We start from the raw sequence: 18,278 nt of genomic DNA on the forward strand, positions 1-18,278 counted from the left end.
ATAAACTTTACGTCAATATTTCTCATTGTTTTGATGGTCACTATAGTGGCTATATTAATTTCTTAATTTTCAAAATGCAAACACTACGTCTCAAATCAATTCCAGGCCTTTTATCTGCTTAATTGGTAATGACATCATCATTTTAATATGGATACCCTAAATTAAAGCTGAGTCTGCACATCATGTTCATGATATAATTATGATTGGAAAATGTTTCAGTAAACGGGCAACAAAATAAAACTTGTTAGGGTCCAAATACACATTGACCTAACTGCAGGCCTTTTCTACTCTAATTGAGTGCTCAAAGCACTTTATACAACACATCTCATTTACCCATTCACAGGCACAGATTAATACAAGCACTTTTTCTGTCCAACATTCGCACACAGTCATACTCAGATAAACCCATTGGGAGCTGTAGATTAGAGCACCTGGGGACTGAATCACCAACTTGACCAACAGTCACCAAATGCTAATCTACAAGATACAAAAGGTTCAGTTTTCTGTGTAATGGGTAGACAATAGTAAGATGGTCTGAGTCTACAGTTTTTTTTGTTTTTTAATGAACAGATAACAGAAACCTTACGGATGTATTGTAATGCATAGATGTCTATCTGTATCTGTGTTTGAATTCATTTCAGGTTCCTCTTCCATCAGTTCCTCAAGCTCATGCTACGCGCTCACATTTTGTGAGAAAAAACAAGACCTGCAAACACTATACAAAAGATGTCGTGTGCTTGCCCTTGTCTTCAGCATCAACGCTTTCTCATACCGAGAGGAGATTCAAGAGCAAAACTAGCACAAGATGGCCTTATTGGGAAGATCTCCTTTACATCTGACTGGTCTGAAGCACAACTTAGAGAAGAAATAGCAGCAATCTTCAGAAGAACATTTGCACTGTCAACTGGCCAGACATTCCCTTTTGAGTATTTGAGTACAATTAGAGGATGTAAACGACTAATGAAACCAAATGTTTCTAGCAGTTTTCTTTGGGGTGGCCAAGAAGTTGGCTCGATTTGTTCCACCACCTGCCTCTATATAATGGCAGGGATACAAAACCTGCACAGGTAAACATTTTATATTGCAGTGCAGAAATATTTATTGTCTAAAAAGTTAGTCTGTTCCCTTAACATAATTTTATTAATTGTATTAATTAATATTGCACTTTTAGCAGGTGTAAACAGTTTTTAGTGCAGCCATGTGCCTCTGTGTTACCAGTGATTTGGTGCAACTGTATTTGATTTTATGTAGAACATGCTTTCTTTTCCCTCAGGAGGAACCAGAAGAGCTGTCTGATAGTGACTTTGAAAGTCCAGTCTGCCGGAGAAGACGAGGTATGTGGCGTGAATGAAAACCTAGTGAGGTTCTAAGCTCAATGACCAGTTAGATTTTGTTACTGCAGTGAGTAATAATTCCTGGGAGGTTTGTTTGATGAGAGCATCATTAATTTGTCCGATTTTAATGTTTACAGATTATCACAGGTGATTACAGCCAAGGAGGAATATGTGCCCAACTTTCACTTGAACTAATATAAGGATATATATGTAAAGGCTCTGTTAACATTATGAAGCAAGTCATGCTGACCTTCTTTCCTTTGTTCAGTGCATCATGCGTTGCCTACAACACCAGGTGAAAGTGAGGCCAAGCATCAGGAAACAGAGGGCTGCATTCAGGAGAGTGAAAATGAGGGACAGGCAGAGGGACAGCAGATGTTTCCATATAATGTGGCAGAATTTGTGTAAGCTGTTGTCTAGGGGTTAAAGACATCCTTCATTTTAGATGTTGTTTAGGATATTGTTTCGATGCAGGTTTCCAATTTGCATGTTTGGGTTTTTTTTTTTGGGTTTTTTTTTTTGGTGAATGACTGCAACTTTAGGATTTACATTTAATTTTTTTTTTTTTAATGATGTAGTGTGAGAAATTCTTCAAGGCTGACATGTTTTATGATTTCTAATATCTCTTGTCTACTTAGCCCTATTTTTCTGGAGGAAGATGAAGCTCTTGAAGAGGCAATTCAGCGTAGCCTCCTAGAAGAGTCTGATAGACAGAGTGAAGTTCATATTTCAAGGTAAGATTTGAAAGAAACCTTTGATAATTGAATATCTTATTTGCATCTTTACTTGCATCATTTTTTTGAAGTTACACAATTACAAAGGTAATTGCTCATTTCTGACTAATTTAATATGGACTATCACAACATAATTATCTGTAACTCTGCACTTGAGTCAAATGTACAGCAAATTTCCATTTTTCCCCAAGATCTGTTTGTCATTGTCCCTTTTTTATATAGGTCTTTTAAGAAGCTCAGCAAAGAAGAAATTGAAGGTCATGGTGAACATGAGGAACAAGACAACTCCATATCAGTCGAGCCAATGTGTGGTCGACTGCTTTGCGTCAGTTCAAGAGACCCAAGTTTGCAGAAAGCTGTGAGATGCTTTATGTCACATTTGCAAGCGATGAACATGATACAGAGGAAGATGCTGCTGACCTTGGGGGGCCAAGGCGTATGGAGGACCACAAGAGCCACGCGCATCGAAATAAAAATTTCTGTGCTTTAATAATGAATTGTAGAATAAATTCTGCAATTGTAAATTCATTTTTTAATTCCAATTTAATAAACTGCATTTCAAAATCCTTTTTCCAATTGCATTTCAAAATCCTTTTTCCAATTGCACTTTAATAAACTGCATTTTAAAATCCTTTTTTCAGTTGCAATTTAATAAACTGCAGTTCAAAATCCTTTTTCCACTTGCAATTTAATAAACTGCAGTTCAAAATCCTTTTTCCACCTGCAATTTTATAAACTGCAGTTCAAAATCCCTTTTCCACCTGCAATTTAATAAACTGCAGTTCAAAATCCTTTTTCCACCTGCAATTTAATAAACTGCAGTTCAAAATCCTTTTCCACCTGCAATTTAATAAACTGCAGTTCAAAATCCTTTTTCCACCTGCAATTTAATAAACTGCAGTTCAAAATCCTTTTCCACTTGCAATTTAATAAACTGCAGTTCAAAATCCTTTTTCCACCTGCAATTTAATAAACTGCAGTTCAAAATCCTTTTTCCACTTGCAATTTAATAAACTGCAGTTCAAAATCCTTTTTCCACCTGCAATTTAATAAACTGCAGTTCAAAATCCATTTCCCTTTCCTGTTCGCTCCGGGATTAGCTGCTGGATTAGCTGCTGGATTAGCTCTTCGATTAACAACTTGCTGGAGGCTATTCAAATTAGCCACACCGTGGGATGTAAGGAGCTCTCTGATTGGTTGGTCGGACACAGGCTGTCTGCCAGCCTGGATTTTTCTAGCTCATAGCTTCTCCCTGCTACGAAGCGTGTGTGCTTGTACAAAGGCCGTTCAGCGTCGGGATTTACACTCGGCTCGACACGGATATGTGAAGAATGAAGGGAGCCTGCAGCGAAACGGAGAGCCAACCTCTGACTGAGTGCCTGTCTACACATTCTGACCACCTGTTGAAGGTAAGGTGCTAACGTGGCTAACGCTAGCGTCACCGCACGTAGCCCGTTATTTTAAGATCATCTTAGCTAATGAAAGTTTTACGTCGCAGCTGTGCGAGCTCGCTACGTGTTTTGTAAGCTGCTGTGCTCTTCACAAATAAAGCTGGAAGCAGCTCAGACTGTTAGAACCAGCACTGAGCCCTGTTACATTTATACGGTGTTAGAGCAATGGCTGCAACCTACAGCCTTTAAACTAGCGATTACAATGCTGACAGTAAACTCGTCAGTCCAGATGTTACCACATTACTCTATGGTACTTAGTTAAAACAACTGAGACAGGCTGATTAAAATAACACCTGTCAGTTCTCTCATTCAACATATAAAGACTGGAGATCACACTACTGATTTCAGTTCATTTAATATGTGAGTGCACAGATTCATTCTCAACTGGACATAAATGATGATCAAAGGTTGTATATATGATGAATTCATCAAATCCCAGCCTCTAACACAGTGCGCTGAATCTTAGCTTTGAATGTCCAGTATATTCTAATCAGTGCAATGTAAGCATTCACCGAACCTATAGTATCTACACCTGTGTGGTAAAGATACAGATAATGAAATTTAATTAATACAATATACATCATGAAAAATGAAAGCTGAAATTGATTCAGTTTAGTACTTTTCTCTGTATGCTCTGTGATTATAAAGGCCTTAAATTCTGTGATATATACTGTAAATGATTTTCACAGAGGTCTTAAAAGTACTTAAATCACTGCTGATAGTCTGGTTGTTTATATTTTCACATGTTTTTGTGTCTGTAGGGCTGTTTGATGACGATTTGGACTCCTCTGGGAGATGAGGACACACCCACATCTGTTCCATACTGCAGCCATTGATGGTGTTACAGCTCTGAGTCAGCTTTGGGCCATCAGACGCACACACTGGAAAACCAGCACCTGGACTTCATGCAGGAGAGACGGCCTCAGTGATGATGGACTCTGCATCCTCTACTTTACCTCCTAATCTCTTTCTTCTTTAACACACAATTAAAATCACTCCAAAAGAGTGTAAACTTACTGAGGAAGTCTCTAACTTGTACACATTTGTACTTTTACTTGTTTTATGAGTTATTTTTAAGAAGAGTAAAGTTATTCACATAAAGTTGTTATTCTTCTGTATTTATTCTTTTGTATCATGTACCACAGTCATACTGAACTTTACAGACCTGGTGAATTGGAGAAAACAAAGATCACACACACACACACACCATTCAGCTTCAGCAGTATTTCTATTCATCTTATGAATTCCAGTCTAATGTCAATTCACGGAGTTCAGTTTTGGTCTTAAACTCCAGAGAATACCACCTGGTTCAACAATCTTTTTATCTGATTATTGGCAAAATGTTTTCTTCTGAAAGAAGAAAACATTTTGGGCTCATTTTCAGCCTCAGGCAAAATTGAGCCCAAAGAAACAACAACAAAGTTTAGTTCCTCTGGATTTTCCATGGAAAATTGTTTTATCACTCATCCAGGTGACTTCTCCAGTGTCACGGATGAGTGATGAATGCATCTCCACTGGAAACCATTGTGTCCAGTTAAAGTCAATCGACTTTTTCAAGGAGAGTTGTTGGATGCTGTGCTCATGAGGACAATGGGTTTTAACTTGCAGCACAACACAAAGCTGCCATACTGGATCAACGATCAAAACACTTAATTGAGCAGAATTAAGGCAAAATGTAATATCCTCATATAGGTCTTAAAGTACTTAAATCACTGCTGATAGTCTGGTTGTTTATATTTTCACATGTTTTTGTGTCTGTAGGGCTGTTTGATGACGATTTGGACTCCTCTGGGAGATGAGGACACACCCACATCTGTTCCATACTGCAGCCATTGATGGTGTTACAGCTCTGAGTCAGCTTTGGGCCATCAGACGCACACACTGGAAAACCAGCACCTGGACTTCATGCAGGAGAGACGGCCTCAGTGATGTAGGTTCATAAGCGAGTTCAAACATTTCTGGCCTCTTATCACTTAGATTTTGAATGCATTTAAAGCAGGAACTGCACACTAGGGGTGGGTTTTAATAATCGATTCATCGATTAAAATCGCCTGGCTTGATAACGTGAAATCGATTCATTAAAATCCTGAATCGATTTTTTTAATATAAATTTATTTTGCCCGAAACGCCAGAATCTCAGGTGAAACCTCACAAAATTTCAACAACCACCAAACAGCTAAGACAGTAAATGAGAGGAGGTACACGGATTCTGCACAAGGACGTAAACACACAGCGCGACCCCAGCGGATCAGAATCAGTGAGATGTCGCCTTTCTCACACGACGGGCGCTGCAGCTTTAAGCGTCTGCGCGCGTTCCCGCGGACGGCAATCACTTTCTGGCACAACAACTGCACGGACACGGTCGGTGCTGAAAGCCGACATCTCGCTGATTCTGATGTTTCGGCGGGTCCGCGCTTTGTGTTCACGCCCTTTTTGCGCTGATTCTAAAGCTGTTAGTTTTATCTCTCTCCAAACAATATTGACTGAACCAGCAGCAAAAGAAGATCCAAACTACGCTTCACGTAAACATCGTCATGAATTCCCTCTGACTTTTACTGTTTTGCTTCACCCACGATAAAATCACACTTCATGCACAGCTCTCTCTCTCTCTCTGTACTGTTTTCTGCATTATTCGCTTGCTTGTTACGCGCAACTCTACTGTTGTTTACAGCGCTGTCGGCCGCTGTTTTTTGTTTTTTTTTTTTTTCGTTTTACATACTTCCGAAAAGAAAACCTAATTTCTGCCGTTCAATACTGAACAAATTTAAACTTTTTAAAATTATGCAAAATGCAAAACGCTTAGCCGTGTCTCTAATAAAACCGCTGTAACGTCAGAGGTAACGTTCATATGTTGATTAATGGTTTTCTTTCGTTTTTGATGTACTGCAGATACATATTTTTATAAAATCCCAGGCCAGGAAAACCACCTTCATGTTTTTCTGTTTTATCTTCAGCTACTTTGACACAAAGGCATCTGCTGTGACGCTCACACCTTTGATAAAGTCTTGCGTGTGTCAGCTTCCTTTTTATAGATACAAAAATATGTCAATGAAATCTGAATTATAATATTTCTGACTGTCAAAATTTCCCAGATTCAAATCGAATTTAATCGAATCGAATTGAATCGAATCGATTCGGGACCTTGTGAATCGGAAATGAATCGATTCTAGAAATCAGTGACGATACCCAGCCCTACTGCTCACCTAGCTGTCAAAAGTTTGGCAGCATGAGTACTGTAAAGTTTTGTAGGGTCCTTGTTAAAAATTCCACAAGCACCACACCACATTTGTCATATACAGTTCCATTTAGTACAGGACATTTTTGAAAATATATATATATATATATATATATATATATATATATCTCCTAGTTATCCACTTGTCAGTATTTTTTGAGTAAATGGATGTCACTGATAAATCAGTGGTGATTCACCTGCAAATGTTTTTAACAAACTTTGTTTTTTGTAGAATTCATCAGCAGCTGTGGAGAGATGCATTTGAATATCTTCTGGTTCCACTTTTCCTTACCTGGAAGCTGAGTATTGCTGATTTCTGACAAGGACACACACCTCAGCGCTTATCATGGGTGTTACATCCTCTGTGCAGCAATTCCAGAGAAAACGAGAGAGCAACGACCACTCATTAAGACCAGCCAGAAATCTGTCCCTTTCTGGCAGCTGTGGAAACTTCCAATAAGAAAGTTTGCATTCTTAGAACAATGCTGGATCATGTGTGATGTGTCATCATATGAGGATATTGCATTTTGCCTTAATTCTGCTCAATTAAGTGTTTTGATCGTTGATCCAGTATGGCAGCTTTGTGTTGTGCTGCAAGTTAAAACCCATTGTCCTCATGAGCACAGCATCCAACAACTCTCCTTGAAAAAAGTCGATTGACTTTAACTGGACACAATGGTTTCCAGTGGAGATGCATTCATCACTCATCCGTGACACTGGAGAAGTCACCTGGATGAGTGATAAAACAATTTTCCATGGAAAATCCAGAGGAACTAAACTTTGTTGTTGTTTCTTTGGGCTCAATTTTGCCTGAGGCTGAAAATGAGCCCAAAATGTTTTCTTCTTTCAGAAGAAAACATTTTGCCAATAATCAGATAAAAGATTGTTGAACCAGGTGGTATTCTCTGGAGTTTAAGACCAAAACTGAACTCCGTGAATTGACATTAGACTGGAATTCATAAGATGAATAGAAATACTGCTGAAGCTGAATGGTGTGTGTGTGTGTGATCTTTGTTTTCTCCAATTCACCAGGTCTGTAAAGTTCAGTATGACTGTGGTACATGATACAAAAGAATAAATACAGAAGAATAACAACTTTATGTGAATAACTTTACTCTTCTTAAAAATAACTCATAAAACAAGTAAAAGTACAAATGTGTACAAGTTAGAGACTTCCTCAGTAAGTTTACACTCTTTTGGAGTGATTTTAATTGTGTGTTAAAGAAGAAAGAGATTAGGAGGTAAAGTAGAGGATGCAGAGTCCATCATCACTGAGGCCGTCTCTCCTGCATGAAGTCCAGGTGCTGGTTTTCCAGTGTGTGCGTCTGATGGCCCAAAGCTGACTCAGAGCTGTAACACCATCAATGGCTGCAGTATGGAACAGATGTGGGTGTGTCCTCATCTCCCAGAGGAGTCCAAATCGTCATCAAACAGCCCTACAGACACAAAAACATGTGAAAATATAAACAACCAGACTATCAGCAGTGATTTAAGTACTTTAAGACCTCTGTGAAAATCATTTACAGTATATATCACAGAATTTAAGGCCTTTATAATCACAGAGCATACAGAGAAAAGTACTAAACTGAATCAATTTCAGCTTTCATTTTCATGATGTATATTGTATTAATTAAATTTCATTATCTGTATCTTTACCACACATTTGCCACACAGGTGTAGATACTATAGGTTCGGTGAATGCTTACATTGCACTGATTAGAATATACTGGACATTCAAAGCTAAGATTCAGCGCACTGTGTTAGAGGCTGGGATTTGATGAATTCATCATATATACAACCTTTGATCATCATTTATGTCCAGTTGAGAATGAATCTGTGCACTCACATATTAAATGAACTGAAATCAGTAGTGTGATCTCCAGTCTTTATATGTTGAATGAGAGAACTGACAGGTGTTATTTTAATCAGCCTGTCTCAGTTGTTTTAACTAAGTACCATAGAGTAATGTGGTAACATCTGGACTGACGAGTTTACTGTCAGCATTGTAATCGCTAGTTTAAAGACTGTAGGTTGCAGCCATTGCTCTAACACCGTATAAATGTAACAGGGCTCAGTGCTGGTTCTAACAGTCTGAGCTGCTTCCAGCTTTATTTGTGAAGAGCACAGCAGCTTACAAAACACGTGGCGAGCTCGTACAGCTGCGACGTAAAACTTTCATTAGCTAAGATGATCTTAAAATAACGGGGCTACGTGCGGTGACGCTAGCGTTAGCCACGTTAGCACCTTACCTTCAACAGGTGGTCAGAATGTGTAGACAGGCACTCAGTCAGAGGTTGGCTCTCCGTTTCGCTGCAGGCTCCTTCATTCTTCACATATCCGTGTCGAGCCGAGTGTAAATCCCAACGCTGAACGGCCTTTGCACAAGCACACACGCCGTAGCAGGGAGAAGCTATGAGCTAGAAAAATCCAGGCTGGCAGACAGCCTGTGTCTGACCAACCAATCAGAGAGCTCCTCACATCCCACGGTGTGGCTAATTTCAATAGCCTCCAGCAAGTTGTTAATCGAAGAGCTAATCCAGCAGCTAATCCAGGAGCTAATCCAGCAGCTAATCCCGGAGCGAACAGGAAAGGGAAATGGATTTTGAACTGCAGTTTATTAAATTGCAAGTGGAAAAAGGATTTTGAACTGCAGTTTATTAAATTGCAAGTGGAAAAAGGATTTTGAACTGCAGTTTATTAAATTGCAGGTGGAAAAAGGATTTTGAAATGCAGTTTATTAAATTGCAAGTGGAAAAAGGATTTTGAACTGCAGTTTATTAAATTGCAAATGGAAAAAGGATTTTGAACTGCAGTTTATTAAATTGCAGGTGGAAAAAGGATTTTGAACTGCAGTTATTAAATTGCAAGTGGAAAAAGGATTTTGAACTGCAGTTTATTAAAGTGCAACTGAAAAAAGGATTTTAAAATGCAGTTTATTAAAGTGCAATTGGAAAAGGATTTTGAACTGCAATTGGAAAAAGGATTTTGAAATGCAGTTTATTAAATTGAATTCAAAATGAATTTACAATTGCAGAATTTATTCTGCAATTCATTATTAAAGCACAGAAATTTTTATTTCGATGCGCGTGGCTCTTGTGGTCCTCCATAAAGGCGGGAGTTTTTCCGTTTACTGGTGAAGGCCATCTTTCAGGACAGTGGTGCTTTTGAAGGTAATATGATTTCATAGACAAACTAACTAACTTACTTACTCAAGGCCTAAAGGCTTGTTGACGACACTCGTTTTTATAATGTTACAAACGCAACAACCACCTGATCTGAACATTGTTTGACAGAACATTAACAAGTTAATAAATGACTACAGATAATAAATCTGTTATGTTATCTTCTGTGTGTCTGAAACAGTACAAAAAAAAAAGTAATACATTTTTGTCTGTCAATCTCAAGATATCAGTTGGCGTCTGCACAGAATATACTTTTTTGTGTGTGTTATTTTTCAGCTACACCAAATGGATGCACACTGAAATTTAACATCCTACACTTGCAAAATGGAGTATATCGAACCATTGGCAGGATGTTGTCCACGATAATAGTGCAAGGTGGAGAAGCACCAGCCTTTCTCTCTCCACATGTAGTAGACTACATTGTGTCAGGAGACATTCTTCAAGTACACCTAACACCGGATGATATAGGTGACCCTGAGTTAAGAGAGAATCTGAAAAAGGTGAATTGCAATATTATAACCAGTGTTGGGACTAACGCGTTATTAAGTAACGCGTTACAGTAACTACGTTATTATTGTGGTAACGAGCACGGTAACTAGTTATTATGCCAAAACCAGGAACGCGTTACTCGTTACTGGGATTTAGATAGGCTCGTTATTCGTTACTTCGTGTGGTGGATATCGGAGCTTCCACAGATTCAATAACATTAGCAAGTGGTGGAAGCCAGCAGGTGGATGAAGGAAAAGGGAGGCAAGAGGAGAGACCCGAAGCGGCCGCTGGTCCGCGTTGATGTTTTTAACGAACACCTTTTATTGCATGTAATGCACAAACACACCAACAGAGGGCAGTAATATTCCTTCAACATACATTGTAAAATTACTATTACAACACTCCCACTTAATTTTACCATGGAGTTCACTTACTTGACTGCCATTGCTTATTTCTTTCCAAAAAAAACAACATTATGCACCTATATCACAGTGTTACTAGAAAATAAACATTTTCTCTCGTTTTGAACTCACACAAAAAAAAAATGTACTGTGTCCATCTTAGACAAAAACATTATTTTTCATTACAGTTATATGCATCACATCCTAACATAAGCATAAGGATAACCCTTTTTAAACTGAACACAGTCCAATCTTCTCTCTGAGATACTCAAACCTTTGTCTAGGCAGTGGTTTGGTTAAGATGTCAGCCTTCATGTTCTCTGTACAGCAATACTTCAGCTGGATTTGTCCATTTTGCACACATTCACGAATGTAGTGGTAACGAATGTCTATGTGCTTTGTTCTTGCATGATCAACTGGATTTTTTTTACGATTGCAATTGCTCCTTGATTGTCCTCCAGGATCACTGTTGCTGTGGTTTCCATTCCAAGTTCAGTTAGTAGTCGTCTTAACCAAACTCCTTCTTGTGCGGCTTGGCTCAAAGCAATATACTCAGCCTCTGCAGTTGAAAGTGCAACTGTTGCTTGTTTCTTGCTAAGCCAACTGACTGCACCTCCTGCAAGTAGAAAGATGTTTCCAGTTGTAGAACGTCGATCGTCCTGATCACCTGCCCAATCAGCATCTGAATACCCAATCAAGGTTCCTGTTTCTGTTCTTTGATATTTGAGTCCCAGGTTTAGAGTTCCTTTCAAATATCTCAGGATTCTTTTCACAGCTGTAAGGTGTGTAGTGTTTGGGTTTGCATTGAATCTTGACACCACACTCACTGCTTGTGCAATATCTGGTCGTGTGGCCATGGCAGCATACAATAAACTTCCAACCATTGACTGATACATGCTTGGGTTTACAGGTTGACTGACATCATCACTCTTTCTTAATTTAACATTTGTGTCGGCTGGAGTTGCTACAGGATTGGCACTGTACATTCCATACTTTTGTAGTATGTTTTCAATATACTGTCTCTGATGAAGCACAACATGGTTTTTGGCCTTGTCTTGGACCACTGAGATGCCCAGAATGTACGATAGCTCACCCATGTCCTTCATTTTGTAGTGTTTCTTCAGAGTGTCCTTTAAGTTCGTCATGCTCTCTGCTGATTCTGTAATCAAAATCAGATCATCAACATACACAGCCAATATTTCCAACTCCTGACCTGTTCTAACAAACACACACTGATCTGAGGTACTCTGTGTAAAACCAATACTTTTCATGAACTCTGTAAAAGCTTTGCTCCAGCAACGTGGAGACTGCTTCAGTCCATATATTGACTTGTTTAGTTTGCACACTAGATGTTCCTGTCCAGGTTTGATGTAACCCTCCGGCTGCTCCATGTAGATTTCCTCTTCCAGGTGTCCATTCAAGAATGCGGTCACAACATCCATTTGATGCACATTCAGGTTGTTTTGCACAGCAAATGATAACAATGTACGAATTGAACCAAATCGTACAACTGGAGAGAATGTTTCATCATAGTCTGCACCATAAATCTGTGAATACCCTTTGGCAACAAGTCTGCACTTGTATCTTTCCACTTGTCCATCACTGTGATGCTTAACTTTAAAGACCCATTTTGATCCAACTGCTTTGCGATCCTTTGGTAGATCCACTAAGTCCCATGTGTCATTTTCCAGCAGTGACTCATATTCCAAATCAGCTGCTTCTTTCCACTCCTTTGCATTTGGACTTGACATAGCCTCTTCCAGTGTTTTTGGTTCTGTGACACAACAGAGGTTTGCATAATGATCAACTGTAGCTACATCAGCAAACTCCTCAAATCCATATCTCTTTGGAGGTCTTCTGATCCGCTGATCTCCTTTCGCAGCATCACTGGCGACAGTCTCCTCAGTACTTGTTTGTCTTTCATCCGTGTGTAGTGTCACCTCATTCCCAAAACAGAGATCATCTTCACTTTGTTTGCATTTAAACTCTGTTTCATTGAAGACCACATCTCGTCGAATCAGTATTTTTCCTTTTGCTCATCCCACAGTCGGTAGCCTTTTGCATTGGTTGCATATCCCAGGAAACGAACTTTCACTGCCTTTTTGTCCAGCTTCTTTCTCTCTGTGTCTGGAACATGAGCATAAGCAACACAACCAAATACTTTCATATGGCTAACATCTGGCTTTTTTCCATACCATCTCTGATAGGGTGTTTCATTCTTTAAAGCAGATGTTGGGAGCCTATTCTGTATGTAAGCTGCAGTAGCAACAGCTTCTGCCCAGAATGTGTTTGGCAACTTTGCATGTGACAGCATACTTCTAGCTGATTCCACTAGAGTTCTGTTTTTTCTCTCTGCGACACCATTTTGCTGTGGTGTGTGTGGTACAGTCATTTCATGGTGGATGCCTTGAGCTTTCAAATATTCTTGAAACTCTTTAGATGTGTATTCCCCACCATTGTCAGTTCTGAGTCTTATTACTCCCTGTCCACATTCATTCGAGAAGATTCTTTCAAACTCTTTGAACTTGCTCAGGACTTCCGTTTTTCTCTCTTATGAAATACACTTTACAACATCTGGAGTAGTCATCAATGAAAGTTACAAAGTACTTTTTTCCTCCTAGTGACTCAGTTTGAAAAGGACCACAAACGTCACTATGCACTAATTGCAACTTGCGTTTTGATCGAATTTCTCCCACTGATTTGTAAGGCTTTCTTGATAATTTGCCCTCAACACAAGCTTCACAAAAATGTCCTCCTCTTCATTTGTAAAGCTAACTCCTTTTACCAAGTTTTTGACTTTTCCAGATTTGTAGTGTGACCTAGGCGCTGATGCCACATACTTGTTGGAACTGATGCAGTTGACGCTCCATGACAAGTTGTGCAGTTTCCCTCGATGTCCAGCTGATACAATCCGTCAGATCGTTGTGTTCCCATTCCATGGAGAGCTCCATTCTTTCCTCTTATGTAGCAATGAGTCCTTTTGAACTTCACTGTGTTTCCCTTCTTGGCAGCAGCTCCCACTGAGAAAAGGTTCATTGATAATTTGGGAACATACAGCACATCAAACATTGTGACATCTTTTCCATCACTAACTCTGAATGACATTTTCATTGTTATGTTGCCCAGGCCTAAAGCCTCAACTACTCTGCCATCACCGAGTTTCACTGTTTGTGGTTCTGAAAACTCTTGGTAGTTCTGTAGAGCTTTTTATTCCATGTCATGTGTTTTGACGCTCCTGAATCAATTAACCATTCTTCTTGTTGTGCATCACTTTTACATGACTCATTTACAACAAAAGCTCCCTCATATGAGTCCTCTTTGTCTTTATACAGCACGCTTTTAGCCTTGTGGGTTTTGTATTTCTTTTTAATGCTTGGACAATCACGCTTGATATGTCCTTCCTTCCCACATCTGTAACATCTCCATGAGTCGGAGCTGTTTGCTCCCCTGTTTTTGATCCACTCTGCTCATTTCTATGCATCTGAGATGACATAGCTGATACACTACTGGACACATTGGTGTTGTCAGTAAGCACTCGCTTTTGTTCCTCATTTATCAAGGCTTGTTGAACAAACTGTAGTGTCAGACTGTCCATCTTTGTCTCCAAAGCAGTAACAACAGTTGCATAGCTGGGTGGCAAACTACCTAGAAGGGTGACAATTTGATCTTCCTCTTCAATTACAGAACCTATTGCCCCTAGCTGATCAGTAAGTTCCTTCATCCTTTTTAAATGATCATTGAGATGTTCTCCTTCCTTCATTTCACACCGGAAGTACTTCTTCTTCAGAAATAGCTTGTTAGCAACAGTATCTCTTTCAAACTGTGCTTTTAGCATCTCCCATGCTTCTTTGGGGGTCTTACAGTTTGTTATCAAGTACAATTGGGGTGTACTTACATTCAGTACCAGCACTGAAAAAGCCTTTTCCTTCTTCCGTTCAAATTCAGCTCGTGACTTGGGCATTAGCATCCGCAGCTAGCTGCTCCGTCTCTTGTACCATACCCCACAGTCCTTTTGCCTTCAACAGGTGCTCCAGTTGAAATTTCCACGTTGCCCAATTCTCCGGTCCGTTCAGCTTGTCAATAAACATTCTATCTTCCATTGTGAATCCCACAATCCTGTTTATGACTCCCAAAAAACGTGTTAGCAGCTTCCTTTGGCGACCTCTGGGCCCATAACCTGATGTTTTTAACGAACACCTTTTATTGCATGTAATGCACAAACACACCAACAGAGGGCAGTAATATTCCTTCAACATACATTGTAAAATTACTATTACAACACGCGTGTCAGGTGAACTGAACTTCAGGTAAGAAGTTATGACCTGCAGTCTATCGGAGTCAGATATAAACCAAGTTTAGGTGGAGTTTATTTTCGGTATGCTGACATTTTCGTACTGCGTGCTAGCTAGCATGACGGAGTTTCTATACAGCTGGGTGGGTGCTATGTTACTGATGTTGAAATTTATTTTGTTCATAAGGTTAATTATTAGAGTTTCCAACCGTCCAGTAAAAAACAGAACCGTCTCGTATTCAGAGAAAATATTACGCGTTTCGTACTGAGGTGAAAAGGAACACAGTTTGTCCCGGACTTCAGCTACAATGAAAAAGACACAAAGCTGGAGCTGCACAGCTGCCTCTTCTTCTCTCATTCTCTCCTCTCCCGTTTCTACTTCAATCACGAAACTGATCAATGATCAGCTGATCGGCTTTTCTCTCTTGTTTATTTATCGCCCACTTTGCGCCAGAAAGAGGAAACCAGCGGATGTCGCGTTAAACAACAGCAGCACGTTTAAGCTTGATCAGCTGTTGTTAGAATTTATTTAATATTAATTTCTAGTATCAGCTGATGTTTGTTGGAGCCACAGCTGTAAAGCTGCTGGTCATGATATCGGTTTGGTTATCTGGTGAGAGGGAAACATGCAGATGAAACCAGGAGATGTCCTTACTGAATCATCAGAGCTAAACAGGTGATGTAGAAACAGGTTTACCTTTTAGGTGACATGGATGAGTTGAAGGGAAGTTATGAGCTGTTTCTGAGAGACAAATAACACCAGGATCCTTTTCTACGTAGCTGACAGCTGGTAACTGTGCAGGGGCAGGTCTAGCAAAGTGTTGCCAGGGGGCCAGGTAGGGCATTAACAGGGAAAGGGGGGGACAAGGAAATACTTTTCTTTCTTATTCTCATTTAAAATGTCTCGCTTTTAAAAAAAATAATTATCTGAGTCTTACAACAAACAATTGATAGATTGATACATATATACCATCAGAACAGTGTACATCACTGTCACAACAGTGTTTATTTTCATTCAAAGGCTTTATGATTTTTCCTATAATGGTGGGCCGGTCTCTAGTCAAAATGCCCGGGATGATTTTTTTGTCCCAGTCCAGCTCTGTATGCAGCTCATCTGCAGTCTGGTGTTGCCTACATCTTCCTATTCAGAAGGCAGAATTTCCAAGTTCTGAGTACAATCAAAAGCACCACGACTGCAGTTTTTGTGTTGGATGTAAAAAGCAGGCTAGAATCATGGCGGCGGTCAATGACGGTCCAGGCGTGATTTTCTCTCGTGGAAATGTGCACATTATTTTTCCTTTCTATTGGTAGGTGGCACAGTGCACTTGTGGCAAGTAAGCAAGCTAGAAGACTGGCAATCTTGCTGGGTATCTAGTTACGGAAGCAACACATTAACAAGAGAATTCTGAGTAAAACCAAAGTTACTTTCCCTAGTAACTAGTTACTTTGAAAGTAACGAGTAACTTGAAGTAACTGAGTTACTTTTTTAGAGAAGTAACTAGTAATGTAACTAAGTTACTAATTCAAAGTAACTTACCCAACACTGATTATAACAAGAATATTGTAATATTTCCTATATTCACAAGTCTTCTGTTCTTCTTTTATAATATATAATAAATACACTTTTGGTTATTAGAGGCAATTCCATGTATTATATTTTCAATTTGTTTCCTTTTTGTTAAAAAAAATTTTTATTGGTGAAATACAGCCAAATAAACCAAAACAAAAACGTTTCGAGTCCAATTAAAATGAACCATCTGCAGTATTTGTGTACACTGGTAAAAAAACAAACATTTAAAGTGTTTTTCTTAAATATTTAGGTTGTAAATGCAACAACTCAACATGATTTGGAGAAAGCAGTCAGCTGCTGCGACTCATGGCGATATCAAGTTGAAGGTCTTCCACTCACAGTCACCATGGCCAATAAAGATCTGTTTGTGAAAAATGCAGCTCTATACCTTGCAGTCCTGCAACGGCAAAGCTGTTTCGATCAACTAACTGATGGCTTGTCCTACTATGGAGTGAGATTTATATTTTTTCTGTATCAATTGGTCATTATTTTATAATAATGACCAATTGAGTGAGCTACTTCTTGTATTTAAAACTGGAATTTAACCATTATTTAAACTTTTCTGTCTTTATCACTCCTGAGAGAGAACCCCAGTTTGCGTGTTCTGCTTGACCTATCGGGGGAGGACAAAGATCTGACAGCCAGTTTAATTGCTGGGGTTCTCAGGCCAAGCTATTCTGTCCTTGGGAGCAACAGAAGAGTTAGAGAGGAGCTGATGGTGGTCAAATTTGAAATTTCTCCAGTGTGTCGAAAGTAAGCAGAAATTCACATATAATGTAGTCTGGCCATGAAACAATTCAGGACACTAAAGTAAAACTTAATTTGTCTTTTTATGTCACATGCACACACAAAACAGGAATAAAGATGTATGAAAGCTTACAACTGACAAGCAAAGCAAAGACAGAACCTCTGTATTTTTATAAATACATTAGTCATCATTTAGTTGTTAGCTCAAGCTTTAACTATTTTAGTGTCCCCAGGTTAACGGGGTTTTTCTTTGTTTTAGATAAAGAGCTGAGAGACGCACTTGGAGAAAGGACTCTTACCAAGGATAAAGAGGCATTTGTGAAGGCTTTGAGGCCTTGTCACATCTTGGCTTTTGCCACCGGGAGCAGCAAGGTTCCAGCCATAGGTTTTCAACCACCTCCTAAAATAACATTCATTCACGATGAAAGCAAACATCTCCCGATTGCACACACATGTGCAAATGAGCTTCAGCTTTTTGTGAATGAAACAACAATGGCTGATGATGATGCTTTTCATTACTGCTTCTTAGTAGCACTCATGAATGGAGCTTTATTCAGCACCATCTAAACATGTTCCAAAAAAGTGAAATTAAAATGGTGGGTTTGTTAACTCTAATCCTGTTCATTAATTGTAGTTTCAAGTAACTTTGCTTCATACAAGATAGTTGAAATAAATTCTGACTCCATTTAATGTTGAAATGTAATAATTTTCAAAGCTTCAATAGATTTATAAAAATGATAACTCTGTATTTTCAACAACAAATCAATAAAGTCACTGGTGTAATACAATTAATAATTTTATTAAGCTTTTTCTTTTTTTAAACAAGGACATTTCAAAACAGTTT

General features: G+C 39.1%; 1 protein-coding gene across 4 annotated transcripts; it reads left to right on the plus strand.

Annotated features, from left to right (window-relative positions):
- Positions 1-1,113: 1,113 nt before the first annotated feature.
- Positions 1,114-17,409, plus strand: LOC120439969. Of its 4 annotated transcripts, XM_039611487.1 has the most exons (8): positions 1,117-1,334; positions 1,603-1,738; positions 1,973-2,068; positions 2,291-2,502; positions 9,866-9,924; positions 10,213-10,436; positions 16,938-17,138; positions 17,270-17,409. In XM_039611487.1, exons 4-8 carry the CDS (start codon positions 2,432-2,434, stop codon positions 17,297-17,299), a joined length of 585 nt encoding a protein of 194 aa, XP_039467421.1. In that variant the 5' UTR covers positions 1,117-1,334; positions 1,603-1,738; positions 1,973-2,068; positions 2,291-2,431; the 3' UTR covers positions 17,300-17,409. The 4 variants fall into 4 exon arrangements, with proteins under 4 accessions (XP_039467418.1, XP_039467419.1, XP_039467420.1 ...); XM_039611484.1 differs by having other exon boundaries at positions 1,114-1,334; positions 16,938-17,409; XM_039611485.1 differs by lacking the exon at positions 16,938-17,138 and having other exon boundaries at positions 1,114-1,334.
- The last annotated feature ends 869 nt before the right edge of the window (positions 17,410-18,278 follow it).

The sequence above is a fragment of the Oreochromis aureus genome, linkage group 4 (genome assembly GCF_013358895.1).
Source record: "Oreochromis aureus strain Israel breed Guangdong linkage group 4, ZZ_aureus, whole genome shotgun sequence".
NCBI classification, from domain to species: Eukaryota; Metazoa; Chordata; class Actinopteri; order Cichliformes; family Cichlidae; genus Oreochromis; species Oreochromis aureus.